At 43.2% G+C, this 15,279-nt stretch overlaps 1 protein-coding gene across 1 annotated transcript; it reads left to right on the top strand.

Moving 5' to 3' along the window:
* The first annotated feature begins 404 nt into the window (after nucleotides 1-404).
* On the top strand, nucleotides 405-14,897 carry LOC112556058 (homeobox protein Hox-B7-A-like). Its single transcript, XM_025224670.1, has 4 exons — nucleotides 405-925; nucleotides 10,688-10,698; nucleotides 11,309-11,481; nucleotides 13,785-14,897. Exons 1-4 carry the CDS (start codon nucleotides 405-407, stop codon nucleotides 13,926-13,928), a joined length of 849 nt encoding a protein of 282 aa, XP_025080455.1. The 3' UTR covers nucleotides 13,929-14,897.
* The last annotated feature ends 382 nt before the right edge of the window (nucleotides 14,898-15,279 follow it).

Consider the following 15,279-nt stretch of genomic DNA (forward strand, 5'->3'; position numbering starts at 1 on the left):
GTTTGCGCTGTTTCATGTAAAAGGTGGCCGGATTTTCTACACACCTGGCGCTAAACTGTCTGCAGGTGCGACATTTACTATAAAAGTTAATACTGAGATATTAGATATTAGAAATATCACCAATGTGATTCTGGTCTAGACGCAGCCCTGTAAACATTTCTGATCCTAGTATTTAACAAAAATATTCTTCGGTATAAAGAGAGCAGACTATGGTGAACAAAGTTCCAGGTAAACAGAGATATTTGTGAGCAAAGTACAGAGTACACGGAACATAAACATTGTGAGATTTCCTCAAGTGACGGTGTGTTGTGGACTAATGGAGGACTGAGAGCAGTCACGTGACTGGCCGATTACGCGAGCAAAGGTCAAAGTGCGCGGTGGACACCGGAAGCTGCAGTAGCGCCATGGAGCAGCGTCTGTACGGTGTCAACACAGCCACCCTCCATCACTACCCGACACAGCACCTGCCCTCCGCCTACCCCGGGCACCAGAGTTTCCAGAACCCCCGCCACCCGCACTTCCCAAGCATGTACCCGCCCCGCCAGGGCTTTTCGGGTGGCTTGGCGTACGGTGGTCAGCAGGACTGGACATTTTCTGGGGCCGCCAGCGCCGGGTTGGGCCCCCTGGGTGGCATGAACACGGGTCTACACGGAGGTGCGGCCTGCGGGGTGTTTGGGGCAAGACCCGAGTCGGGGGACTACCTGTACCCGTCCCAGGGTGCGGGCTCGGGTCCCTCCATGCAGCTTGCAGGCCCCATGTCCCACCCGCGGGCGCTGGTGTCGGGGGGTACGCAGTACTGTGACTCCTCGGTGTACCCGAGTTCCTACAGTCCGGATCACTGCCATCCGTACCCACCTTCTCCTTCGCAGTCGCTGAGTTCTTCTCCTTCTTCAACAGACTCCAGCGACAAGCTTGCACGGTGCAGGTGAGTTCACTTTACCTCAGTCACCCGTGTCTCCTACAGTCTGAGTAGATAAAATATAATAGTGACAGAGGAGAAAATTCTCTTACAGCTCCAATGTACTTAGACAAATCAAGTCGTCGTCGTCGTCGTCATCGGTTTTTATCTGTCACACCTCACACTGATTACGATATAACCCTGGCAACTGTCTAGGTTGGGTGATTGTATGACTGTGTGACTGTGTGTGCGTGTGGCTGTGACTGTGTGACTGTGAGTGCAGCTGTGTGGGTGTGGGAGGCATGGCCATGTTTTGTTGTTGTTTATCCCTGAAGGAAGCTTCCAGACAAATGTGTATTCCTGTTGTGAACAGAAGTAGATAATAAAGACTATCACATTTTATCAATGAGATATTTCCATTCGTAGCTTACTTCACAGTAGATACTTTGTGAGTTTACATCCATCTGACAGGAGACACAAATATAATATTTTCTGTCTTTTCTTACAGTAAACACAATTTTTTCATTTCAAGAATCTTTAATTGTTCTTACTGTTTAGCTGAAACTACTCACTAAGAGCCTGATATGCGCTGGACACGTGGGGGTCAGGGTATTCATGGTCAGGCCATATCCGGGTAGGTGCCTTGCTCCTGCGAGCAGGTGGTTGGAATCCTGTCAGTAAAATGACAAGACTGATGACTTTCCTGAGGGAACAAATAACTTGCCAGCCGCATGAGCTGGACTGGGCTTTGCAATCGGTTCTCCTTTATACAGTATGTCACAGAGTTACATGTAATTATTATTATGTAATTAATTGAAATTCCAAATCTTAGAACAACTTCCAAATTTCAACAGTCCAATTTCCGAGTTTATAGAACTTGAGAAAACGAGGCGCACAGACTCGATCAGATTTTTAACTCTATACGAGGTTTGGGAAAACACAAATCATCAAATTTTAATTTACAGAATTTCAACGACTGTGTATGTCACAGTCTCCTTGGAAACAAGGCGCCGTATACAACACAAGAAAAATCGTTTGCAGCTCAGAGCGTGACTCTGCTCACTTCAACTGTAACTTCGCCCCGCTATACCTACCTTCATATTACAATGATATTTGTGCTCAGTAATATACATATATATGTGTGTTTGTGTGTGCTGTAATAATGGAGATTTATACATCCCTCATTACTGACCGTTAACAAATTGTTAAAACTAGAGGATGTTAGTAACGATTGCTTCTTTACCATCCAACAAAAAATATATCATCAGTATTCTGCATCAGTGTTCCAAAGTTTTGTACTTTAACTTTTGAATTTACTGAATGAAACAGGAGCATGTAGATACCAGATACACTAAGCATCCTTTTGATATGATTTGAGGTGTAACATGGCGACTTCCTGTTCTCATCACATGTAATTTCTTGCTGCTTCTCTCTAAATGTTTTGATTGTGAAAGACAACCCGCCATTGCAGTTTATTATCATAGACATGGTTGTTTTTCCAAAATAGATTGTTGATTTCTCTTTAAATTGTTGTCATCACTTTCCTGACTTGGTTTGTGTTTCTAAACCCATCCCTGATTGTTTACATCCGTAAAATAAGTTGTTGCACTGAATGAACTGCTTCATCCAACATTTCCGACACAATGTCAGACGGACACCTGGCGCATCTTCAGCAGGTGATCGTCATCACTGTGTCCTTGCCGATCATCGTTAATAAAACTTGAGACGAACAACCTGGCTACCTGCACACCTGTCCCTTGACTGTAGGCGACTGTGGTTTGATGCCCTGACTCAGGTGTTATGTTCTGGTAGTAAGTGTGTCTGTGGACTCAGACATTTTCACAGCAAATTGTGAAACCATTTTTTGCTAAAAGGAAAAATCTTTCTTGTCTATGTTTCTAGTATCTGCTATATGAATGGCTGAGAGGTAATTTCCGATTGTTATTGTGCACTTAGCCACTATTTTTCAGACAACAACCATTAGACATTCAGCCTGAGCAGGTAAGCGTTGTGCAATTTATTTATTTATATATGGAGAAGTGTGAGATGTTTTTTATATACAGCACAGAGACCACAAATACAATTTACATTTCTAACTTTTATTTAAAATTGAAAGTAAATAAGGTGTTGGTATCTACAACATGTAACCCGAATATTCAGGAATAGCATATTTCTTACACCGACATTTTCAGGGAATATTAATCTAATAATTTCTTTGTACATTTTAATTTGCTTTGGTATGAGCATTACTAATTATAGTTTATACCTGTGAGATGGCTTAGTAGGTTTTGCATTAATCAAAATCAAGATGAATTTATGTAGGAAGGAGAAAGATCTTTTTATTAAAACCGTGGGTTATATGGGTATACAACTTACCCTAGCATGAAAAAAGGAATTAAATAATAAATGTCCCAACCCTACAGCTCCACATACACCCACTTACAAAATTTACCACACAAATATACACTTAATTACTAATCTTTGCTCAAATTCTAGTTCAGATTTTACTTCTAAAGAATTTGAGCAAACATTAGTAATTATATGTGTGGTAAACTGTGAAAGTGGGTTTATGCACTTTAATTCACAAAGTGGAATCCAGGGAACACAGTAGCTTACAAACATACATACCATCATCCATCGCATGACACAAGTGTGGAAATTAAGGACATAAACAAATATAAGACAGAATGTTTCCATTATTACAGTAAGCCAGGTTATTTTGAAATGTGTTTGGGTTTAAAATATTTATGTTAGTAAACACCTGCAGCACAAACAGTGACAGTACTATCTGACCGCACCCTTACTTTCTGACAAACAAATTGTTTATTTGTTTTGTTGATATGTGCAAAGTCTCTCCAGGCTGGTCCGCTATTTCTAGTCTCTGAAACATTCTACATTCCATCGGAATTTCTCGGTATCCACAAATCCGTTGTATTTGCGTAAATGTCGCTACACTTTCATCATACAACCACCTTTCTTCATTTCTCAAAACCTCGATATCATACATCTTATTCCTCCTGACTTGTCTAAACTCAAAAATATACCCTGGGACCTGAACACAATACTAATTATTTCAGCGACATTCCAGTTTCAGAAATTAGACCCCAGACAATCAAGACCGGGAAAAAAATATCTTATTAGAGCTTAGCTCCACCCACCAAAAGAAAAATAAATAAATAAAAAAGTTATAAAAAAAAAAAAAAAACCACCGGAAGTTGCCTTTGCTGAGTTCAAGCTTCCAGACAGCAGACGAGTACCTGTCAGCACTCCTCCCCTGGTGCTAGCAGTCCATGTGTTTCTCTATCTTCCTGGGGTGGATATCGACAGTAATTAAGATGCTGGGTGCGCTAATTATGCAACGCATGGTTGCCAGACCCACAGAGCCAAGTGTCAAGGTCCTTCGTTTTATTGCCCAGCCTCCATTGTTGAGATACTCTTCATGCCAGGAACTGTTCTCTGTGCACACCCATGTTGGCATCTTTTAACACGAGATGAGAGCCAGGAAAGGAGGAGAGCAGTCCATCCCTCAGGTGTCCATCATAGGATGTGGACTTGGTGATGCCTGTGTCTCTTCTTCCTTCTGTCAGATTAGTTGTCGGCTGCTGCTATGTCCTGTTGTCTTGTTTACATGACACTAGTCATCAGCAGCTCCGAGGTCGAGTAGTTTGTACAGAGACAATGAGGAACTGTCGGTCGTGGGTTCAGATCTCACCGCACTCAAACTTTATATGCCAGTGATGCCTTGACTGGCTCGCCTGCCACTCGCAACAAGCCAGGATAAACCCAAGATATCAAACCTCATCCCTCACTAATGCCTTCAAAACAGAAAGAGAGAGGGTGAGAGCGCATGTGTGAAGGTCTCTATGAAAAATATATAATTTCTTCTAAGCCGCTCTATCTTTATGCGTGTATAATTATTTCTTGATTTTTTTTTTAAATACACGTTTTCCCCCCAAATGACACATAGATGACATTACACTTTTATGACTTGATGTATTTGTCCCCGTCTTCAGCCACAACCGACGGCCATTTTTTAAAGTAAACTAAAAACAGAAATTGTAAATTAAAGCAGCTGCTACAATGTCATTTTGCAAGTAGATAAACGAAATGTCATATACAAACCTACATATTTACTTCACTGTCTGCGCTGGACAATTTTGAGCGGATGATTTATTTTTCTTTCTCCTAAAAAAAGGAAACAAAAGAAAAAAGTCTTGGATGCGTTTTCGCCAACGCGTATCCCCAGGCAGACAGTTGCTGCCATGATGAAGTGCGCCGATTTATCTTCTCACCTGGCCTCACCTGAAGGAGGCGCAATCTTCAGACGCTCATGCCACTTAAGATGGCCGCGGATAGACGTGCAGCACGTCTGGAGCTGCGAGCGGCACCCGCTCATCGCCGTTCGCGTCGCGCAGGTTATCGGCGCAGGTGACGCACGTCACGTAAGGGCAGACGCATGCGCACGGCGTTGTGACCCCGGCAGGTCAACTTCCGTTTCATTGCGCGCGCAGGACCGCCGCGCCCGCGTCGACAGCCCGCGGCACGCATGCCGCTCCGCCGCGCGTCAGTGTCGCGACGCGACGGCCAATCGTGCGTGACTGCATGGCGCCGCAGCGGGCCGCGGCGGTTAGCACGCGTCCTGCGCAGATAACTCAGGTGCTCTTGCCGTCGCCCTTTCCGGAGGGTGGTCCTCCCCTTTATCGCACGGTTACATTAACCTCGCGCCACGCAGGATATATTGACCGGCAAATCGCATCTAACCTAGCGCCCCCTGGCATCCATCTTCCGCCACCGAGCATAATTGACCGGCAAGTAGTATCGTACATGTCTGATGGCCTCATTAGAGCTCGCGAGGAACGACAACCGCTGATGATTACTTCAGCCAGGGAATCGAAACACGTGATGGGGCCAAACACGCGCTCACGCACACGTCTAACCACGGGAAAACGCGCACGCACACACACCAACCCACCACACACAAAGAAGCCTGGGATGAGCTTAAAACAAGGCGCTATTGTCATGTCTTCACTTCTGTCTAAATGGATGAGCAACAGTTTTCTTCTGGTCCGTCTTTCCTGTCTTCCAAAGATTCTGGAACTTTTTCTTGCTGTGGTTGTGAAAGGTCTTCGAGCATTCGGCATTATGTGGAGTCAGGTCTTAACTGGCGACATTTCCACCTGGCGGCTACACAAACTGTTATTGTCTCGTCTTCCTGTCTTCCATTCACAGAGAAAGAATGCGCATTTTTATTACGACGGTAAACAATTTCCACACAGTCTCCATTTTACACCTCATTACAAGAGGAAGAATGAAATCAATCGGTGTTCAAGTCAGTGGCAAACTGATCATAAAGTAATGGCAAAGCTGTGGAAAGTAAGACAGACAACTTGCCAGCCTTGTCTCGCCAAGAACGGTTACTCCCATCCTGCATACCGCGCGTGCGCCACCGGAAGGCCTTCACAAGCGTGTCTGGGCCCGCGGGCAGACTTCCGTCTTCCTTGCTCGCCAGCTTCTGTTCTTGTGGAAGACATGGCGGCGCTGGAGGTGCTATTTCCTCTGTTTACGGCTCGTGAAATGCGATTGTTATTCTATGCCTGGAGGGCTTTCCTTTTTCACTTGTCATATTTTCGTTACAAAGTAGAGGCAGGCAAGGAAAGTCATCCATTATCATGGTCATATTAGACGGGTATCGGTGCATGGTCTTACTGCGCACGCAGGAAAAGTCTGGAACTTTTCAAACTGTAAGAAGAAAGTTCATGGAGGAAGTCCATGTCACGTCAGGGCAATGGACCATGGACAATAAACATGGAGATAGACTTATCCTGGACTGCCAATCAGCATTGCCACCAGTGGCAGCTCTGACTGCTTACGAAGTGACTACAAAATATAAATTTAATAATAATAATAATGATAATCATCATCATCATCATCATCATCATCATATAATCATCCGACAAGTTCTAGCTTGAAGTTGCTTACGACGCGCAAGTGTGTTCAATCACTGAATCCACAAGACCGTTTTTCCGATTCTAACCAAGTGTAACAGAACAACTCCTTTTAGAAGGTCCTCGACTATAACTCGTTCTTGTATTTTGCACCGGAGAATGTTAATTTATGCTTTGTTTTAAATATTAAATACTGTCACCCTTTGCTTCGAATATGTTCTACAGCGACAAGCTTGACAGCAAAGTCGATTCAGAACACACTTTGCTGCGAACAGGAGAAACAAAAAGAAGGAGAGTGAGATGGGGGAGGCTTCCGGAAGCACCGCCATGTTTAGGTGTTGTTTACGGTTGCCTGTGTCTCCTGCTGCTCTTTGATCTTGTCCGCGAGCGCACATCGAAAACAGCCTGTACATGTCATTCGTCGCAATTTCACTAGAAAAATAATATAATTATTAGTGAGCCAATAAACCATTCATCTATTTGTAGCTTTACCTGTCTCTACAGGTAAGTAGGTAGGTAGAACTTGTAAAAGTGTGCAAACAAGATTACTGTCAACGCTGGCTACAGTAACGGTAAGCATCAAGAGTGATGATGCCGGAAATATTGTATGGAAAGTGAATTCACTACACTCACAACAAACAAAGTCAAATTATTCTGAACTAATATCCTTATCCTCCGTCACAGCCTTACAGCTTCTCTCAAAGACTTTGCCAACCATCAGTCACCCCGCCGCTGACCCATCCCCCCCGTGACCCCGGGAAGTGACAGGCTGTCAGATCCAGCGCCCTCTGGCGTCATGCAAGGTCGCGCAAGGTCGCCCACGTGATCGGCAGGACAAAAAAATGGACCACCTAGTGATGGAGGTTCCCGACTGGCGAGGCGGCGAGGGCCCGGAGGTTGTGAGCCGCGAGCCTGCGAGCCGGTGCCGTCAAGCCTGAGGAGACGAAGAATGCAGGGCTGAGTCTGTGGAAGCCATCATGGAGAGCGGGCAGCGGAAAGCTCATCAGGCCAGCCTCATGTCGGCACGCGTTTGTTATTTTCCCATGGAGAGACGCAGAGCAGGCGCACGGGATGACAAAAACAGGCCTGGGGAGGGGGAGATGCGGAGGATGGGGAGGAGAGAGTCGCTGCATCGGAGGTTGAGCATCGGGAAGAGAAGGGTTCGGTTCAGGGGATAGGATTTACTGGGCGTGTGTGCTAAAAGACGCTGAGCACACAGGATGTATTCTGGGCTAGTAAAAATACTCCCTCTACCCTCCCCACCCTGCTCTAAACCCTCCCACTTCTACCCGTCTCCGTTCCTCAGGCATCATCAACCGCAGCGCAAAGGCCCCGAGCTGCCTCCCAGTGAAGGAAGAAGCAAGCGGTTCAGTACAAGAGTATCGTCGACAAGAAGCACATCGTTATGACAGGCGAAATACGAACGGAAGGAAGACGTAGTGAGGTCGTTAAAACGCCATCTTGCGGCGCGGCTACATGGGCTAATGACCAAGCCGGTCGCTCCGCGGCAGCCATGTGTAACCGGGGTAGCCACCGAGGGGTAGAGGGTGCAGCAGCAGTAGGGGAGGGAGAGAAGAAAGCAGGATGGGGGGGATGCCTAGAAAATACTTTGCACCAAACGGTGATTTCATGAAAGGGCATTCACTCGCCAAAGTGGGGTGTGAGATATTTGCTGTCTCCTCCTCTCCCATCGAGACGTGTGTCAAGCTTGTTGCTGGTCATGACACGGGTGACACCCTGTATTCGGGTGACACTGCATGGATGACACTCTGTATTCGATGTATTTTGTTGGTCTGTGTACTTGTCTGGGTTTTAAAATAATGGTTGGAATAACTCTTCTACCTGCTCACCTGTTCTTGTACAAAGATTGCTACAATTATCCTGTTTGTGTGCGTGCATGCGTGCGTGCGTGTGATTCACAAGAGTTAGAGGTAGTTTAGCACAAAGATATGCTTTTATTATTAATGTTCTGATCACCCTTGTAAGGAAGATAAAGAAAATACAGAGTTTACTGACAATGAAAATATGAACATTTATTGAAAAAAAATGTAATGACGAAGTTTGAGGGTTACACCGCTGTGATGAGTAAGGTTAAGGGTTACATCTCAAAGTATTGAACACCAAGTGAAGGCTTTGTGTTTATTTTCTTGCTTTTCAACTCGTATACCTTTAGTTTCCACTGTGCTGACTGTACAAGAATGCTAAGTACGGGTGTACTAACTGGTTATTTGTCTAAATGTAACCTACTGCCTGGGAAATAATGTTTATTAACACTAATCTCATATAAATTTATGCCAGACCAAAACAAACATTACTATTCTCTTACTAAATTTCTTTTAGAGCAAATTTTGAATGTATAATTTTTTTATTTCTATTTATCCACCCGTCTTTCTCTGTCACTTATTCTGGTGGTACTATTCTGACTGAGGTTTGTCTGATGCGTTCAATTCTTGATGTTTAATATTTTGTGTTCCTTTTATCACTTTTATTATATTCTTTATGGGCAAACACTTTCCCTCTTGTAGAAAAGGATGAATAAGTACAATTATACATTTCATTATAATAATTATTATGGCTAAATTCACCATACTGTGGCACCTTGATCTTTCACGTCTGAGCCATTCGATTTTAATATACCTTGAGATTATTTTTATGCTCAAATATAGTAGCTGCATATTTTTATCTTTTTTCTTTGGTGTTTTATGGCAATTAGTTTCTATAAAAATAAAATTATTCTATGACTAGAGAGAGAAAAGAAACACACTATCACCAAATCCAGTTTAATGCATAACAACGCTGGCGAATTATACAATCCCAAATCCACTTTAATCCACACCATGGATACATCATGATGTTAACTTTATTGTCAGAGATTTCAGACTGAGAAAACTGTGATGAGAAAAGTAGTGATGATAAAAATATGTTTAGTGCAGGAGACGAAATTTCTACAATACAAACTGTTAAAACGATTTTGAAATTACTCTCGCGGTTAACAACCAAATAAAGCAAATATTTCACTATTTCAAGTACACAATTTTATCAAAAGTTTCTCATGTAGTGAAGAACACGACAGACACAGTACATGTAACCCAAAAGTGGATCGGGTTTTCACTTGGCATGCTTTGGCTACGCGACAACCCAGCAAAATAAACATGAACAAGATGTTGTGGGAATTCACAGACAGCTTAGGATACAGTAGAATATTTTCTCGAGGCTAGTCTTGGGGGAAGTAAGGTGCAAATGAAAACATCTCCAGACCATGAGCACGTATGCAGATATACAATCATAATATTTCAGAATAGTTCAGAATGTTTGTGCGCGTAATTGTAGACTAGTTTGTATGCGTACGTACGTGTGTGTGTGCATGTGTGTATGTGTGTGTGTATGCGTGTGCTTGAGTGTAAGTGAGTGAGAGTCAGATAAAGGGAAGAATGTCTTTGCTCTTGCATAAACGCATTAAGAGAAACTTGCTTTAAAATACAGATATTATCAGCAAAGCGCTTTGTTATACGACGGATGTAAATCTCCGATGGACTGCTTGCAAACGATTTTGTTATTTATATATTTTTGGAGTTAATGTCTAGAAGGAGGCCAAAGTACAAATTCGCTTCCGGCTTAACTATCAACATCGAGAAGAAGAGCAAACCCTCATGTTGACGAAGGTACAAAAACTCAAGATTTACGGTGTTCTGTTTTCAGTTTATTGCTTCTTAGTTGCGGGAAGTGGAGGCCCAGGACTTTTGCCAATAAATAAATAAAAATAAATGGACCTAAATAACAAATTTATTGCAAGTGTATTGTTGACTTTAAGAATTTTATCGCGGTTTTATTTTATACCTGACAGCCTACAACTTCGTGAGACTTGGTCTCGACAAGAAGGCACCAGTCAAGAGACACACGTCAATGGGTGAATTTTTAATTTTATTTGTATACAAAAAGGTTATGGCATCATAACAGACAATGTCGAAGTTTAAATCAAGTGTCTAAGTTACCAGACTGCCAACATTAATTTCGCACGAGAAAGACCCTGTCATTGACATCACCAATTTTCAAAACCGCTTTAACCCTGTTCCAGTTGTAAAAAGATTTTGTCTTGAAATAAATGCCTCGAAACTTCAATGTTAGCTTACTAAAGACTGGTTTAACAGTACTTCCAAAACAACAATTATCTTAATAAATCGAGGAGACGACACACTTCAATCAAGGAGTTGCGAAAAGGGAATCACATGGCACGGGTCAAGAAAAGTTTAGTGAGAAACTAAAGGACACATCACACTTCAATGGTTGATGAAACAACTGTCATCACTTCAAGTAACAGATGATGACAAATAAAGAACAAAAATGGTTTACAACAAATAAAACAAATGCCACGCTTCAATCAAGTGAAAATTGAAGTAAAGATGACAGCCAAGCAATGGCTAGAGACGAACAGCTGTCACTAGTAAACCCTGTGTGTGTGTTGCAGACTGTCACAGCAGCCCCTACAAGCTGGACCTGAGCGCCAAGCCCCGCAAGGAGCGGACGGCCTTCACCAAGCATCAGATCCGGGAGCTGGAGAAGGAGTTCGCGCTGCACAACTACCTGACGCGACTGCGGCGCTACGAGATCGCGGTGGCTTTGAACCTCACAGAACGACAGGTACTTCTCTTCTCCTCCCTACCTCTTCTCTTTCTTTCCCCCACTCTGTCTTTTTCCCTCTCCCCTTATAATATGTGAATCTTACAGAACGACAGGTACTGCGTCTCTCTTCTCCTCCCCACCTCTTCTCTTTCTCTTCCTCGCTCTCTCTCTCTCCCTTCTAATGTTGTCAAGATTTCTTCCTTTTTGTTTATCATCCCTTTTCTTATTTTCGTCCTGCCTGTTGTCCTCTTCGTCTGTCTTTCTCTACGCGCGCACGTGTTTGTGTGTGTGTTTGTGTGTGTGTGTGTGTGTGTGGCGGGGTGGAGAGTATGTACGAGGATGTGTGAGTGGGTGGTTGTCCTGTCTGTTAGGAGTATAGTTACACAACACAAATCGTTAACGACTGATCAGTGCTGTATTTCAAGTTCGTTAAATTTAAGTCAGTAAACCACTACAAAATAAAAACCTACAACCAGGTATTTATTAAAAACTTTCAAGACAAGCAATGTATGTCATCGCCGCTTTTTCAGATCTTAGCTTTTAGAATTTTATTGAATGTTTGATTAAATGTAAACATAGTTATAAAATAAGAAACCAGTTCATTTGAGAATCGTACTAAAAAAATTAATTTACATGAATTAGAAATGTAAAAAGGAAAAAAAAAAACAAAGACAAAAACAAAACCCACAAACCTAACAGACGATGGCAAGACTAAGAACACAAAAGAGAATTATGAAAAAGACTCGGAAAAAGGGGAAAGAAAAGTAAAGAATATTAAAAATGTTATGGTAGCTTTTTTTTACCTTCACAAGGGTGTCCGGTGGGAAATCCTTTGTCTTCCGTGCCTACGATACATGTCGAGCAGAAAGTGAGCCTGCTGAGAAGCTTGGACTAGCTCACCCGTAACAGAGTCTTATTAGCTAGTAATCAACTGCTTGAAAACATGTCTCTCACACACACAATTTAAAGATAGAGGGACTTCTACGAAATTTCATAGATGTATATTTCATATGAAGATCTACAAATGAGAGAGAGAGACAAACACAAACCCTATTTTTCGTTTGCATTTGTGAAATTGGTGATGAAAATTGGATGTTGTCTGTGTACCTAAGGGTGCGCACTTTTATTGGAGAGATCTTAATATAATGAAAGCACTTTGAATATTGGCTTTTATTAAGCAGCATAGACAGACTAAACTCGAAAGACGATGTGAATGTGTTGTACAGTCGATGTTCGTAGGAAGGTTCGTCCCGATGTTTGCTGATAACAGTTCTGCAATCTCCTCGGAGTCTGCGTTCTGTGTGGTTCTGGGAAATGTTCCAACACCATATTAAGACAACAAACAATGGCAGGAAGAAACCCATGTCCTTGTACTTGAGTTGTGTAGTTGTAGAGCACAATGCAGGCCGCATGTTCAAGTTTGCTTACAGACCTACAAAATATACAGACAACAGAGAGAGGGAGAGAGAGAACTAAACAGTGGAAGAATTTCGCATAACATTTCTTTTCTTTTCCTCTTAAGGAGTAGAATCAAATGCACAAATCGCTTGCTCGTGTTAGAATCCGTTTTTAAGATCGCGAGATCTTCAAAGGTCAGGAGGTGACACCGGAAGGACTCCAGCGCATCCTCCGGCACAGCGTTTGCGGTGGAGGCTGAGGCGGCAGAAGGCGATTTCCGGTGACATATGCCGTCTGCCTGCTTGTATCTGGTCACAGAGCTACAGTGTGTGCGAAGGGCTGCGTCTCACCAGTCCCACCAAAGAAGAAAATCTCCGAGTTTTTTTTTTTTTTTTTTTTTTTTTATTTTCGCGAGGTTAGCAGAGGGAGGTTGTCAGCGCTGAGTTCCTCCCCAGGATGCAGACTTTCGACCACCGAGAGTAGAGGAGAGGGGCGAGCTTTAATGAGTGTTGCCTGCATCAAACGTGTGAAGCTCAGCCAGAGCAAGCTGTGTTGAGTAGCATCACCACAGAGATTATGTATGTAGTAAGAAACAGAGATACATGCACATGTTTCTGTCAAGCGAGGGGGACGAGATATGCTTGTGTATAATCGTCTGCTGCAAAAATTATTCTATTGACATCAGTAATTATATTGACATCATTTGCAGCTAAAACCTCAACGAATTCCACATCTCGAAATTTTGAGCTTTGACCTCACCTCTTTAAGAAACACTTTAAAAAACACTTCATAATCCACTCTGTTCAATTCTTTTATCTGTTTGTTGATGGTTGCTTGCAGCCTTTTGTGCACAGCGTTCGCTCTACAATTATTATTATTATTATTATTATTTGCTAACATTTTCTATAAAATTTCTGTGACAGGTGAAGGTATGGTTTCAAAATCGCCGGATGAAATGGAAGCGGGTGAAAGGAGCGCAGCTCGTGCGTGACAAGGTCACAGGTCAGCTGAAGCCCGTGATGACCCATGCGTGTCGTCGTCGGGTGCACGGTTCGCTGACATGCTGAAGGACAAAGCTCACAGCTCGGTGGACTCTCCGGAGGCTGAGTCGGGAGGTGGCAAAGCAGACTGCAGGGACTGACCGCCGTGTCCGGGCTCCACAGTCGGAAAACGTGTTGCGTAGCAACCTCGCTTTGACACTGGATTTCCAAAGACTGCGAAAAGGTCAACGTCCTTGCTTGCTAACAGCTGGGGCTGGCGATCTCCATGACTACATCTCTGACGTGTCTTCCAGCTGTGATGTTGAATGACTTACCTCCTACGGCTGGAAAGCCAGCTGAGACGACGAGGGATCCACGTGACACATGACTTCGAGAAACCTGTTTGTTGTGTGCAGCTGGGAGAAAACAGCTGCAGTGCTGAGAGAGACTATGTGCCATCCCAGCTGGCAGAGTCATTGTTGCGAGACCGAAAGCTCGAAGAACTTCAAATTAGTACTGATGAGGGAGAGAAAATGTCACAACATTTATTTTCTCTTCCTAAAGGGATTGCCTGTGGAAAATCATTTGGAACGGTCGCCAAAGAACAGACTCAGTTGGAACCAAAAAGTTTGTCATAGACACATACGGGCAAACTAAGTTTACCAGGACATTAAACTTTCATTATTCGACAGGGCATCGCTCAGGTGGACAGTAAACCGCCAGAATTTATGAAACTGGTATTCTTGGTATTCCACAACTGTCTGTCCGCACATCCTCCACTACAAAAGGACACAATCGACGACATTAGCCTGAAGACTGATCGTGAATACCAGCTTTGGATATCTCTGTCACACCTCTGCAGGTTACGCCCCTGTTGAGCAGGGTACTCTATAACCGCAGGGTACTCTATAACCGTTCTTCATCAGAGTGCTACACTACACACTAAAGGTACTCAGGATTTTGAAATAACATGGCAACAAAGACTTCACGGAATAGACAAATTGCATCCCTTAGTCAAAAATTATAATAAAATAAATAAATAAAAATTGTTTATGTAATATTGTTGTTGTTGGAAGTGATTTCTACACAGTTGCAAAGAGGGCAGTGTGGCAGGGTAAGTATTTCATGTTTTTTCATCTTTTAAACCATCGATCATGCACGCAGACGAATGTCTCGCCAATTTGCGATGTCCGGTTAACGTTAGTGAAAAGCCATTTGACAGGATTAGCCAGTTTCTTTCGTAGCATAGATGTCAGCTATTGACGACCTATGACCTGCTAATAGGTCGTTCATCGCCAGAGTTTAGTTTTCTTTTCGAAGTAGCAGCGCATACAAAACGCTCACTTTTTTCACGAAGCATCTTTCGAACGCATCACTGCCAAAATACTATGAGCTGAACCTGTGTGTGTTGCTAGCAAATAAAGTGTGCGAACATTCT

This window comes from Pomacea canaliculata, linkage group LG2, assembly GCF_003073045.1.
Source record: "Pomacea canaliculata isolate SZHN2017 linkage group LG2, ASM307304v1, whole genome shotgun sequence".
NCBI classification, from domain to species: Eukaryota; Metazoa; Mollusca; class Gastropoda; order Architaenioglossa; family Ampullariidae; genus Pomacea; species Pomacea canaliculata.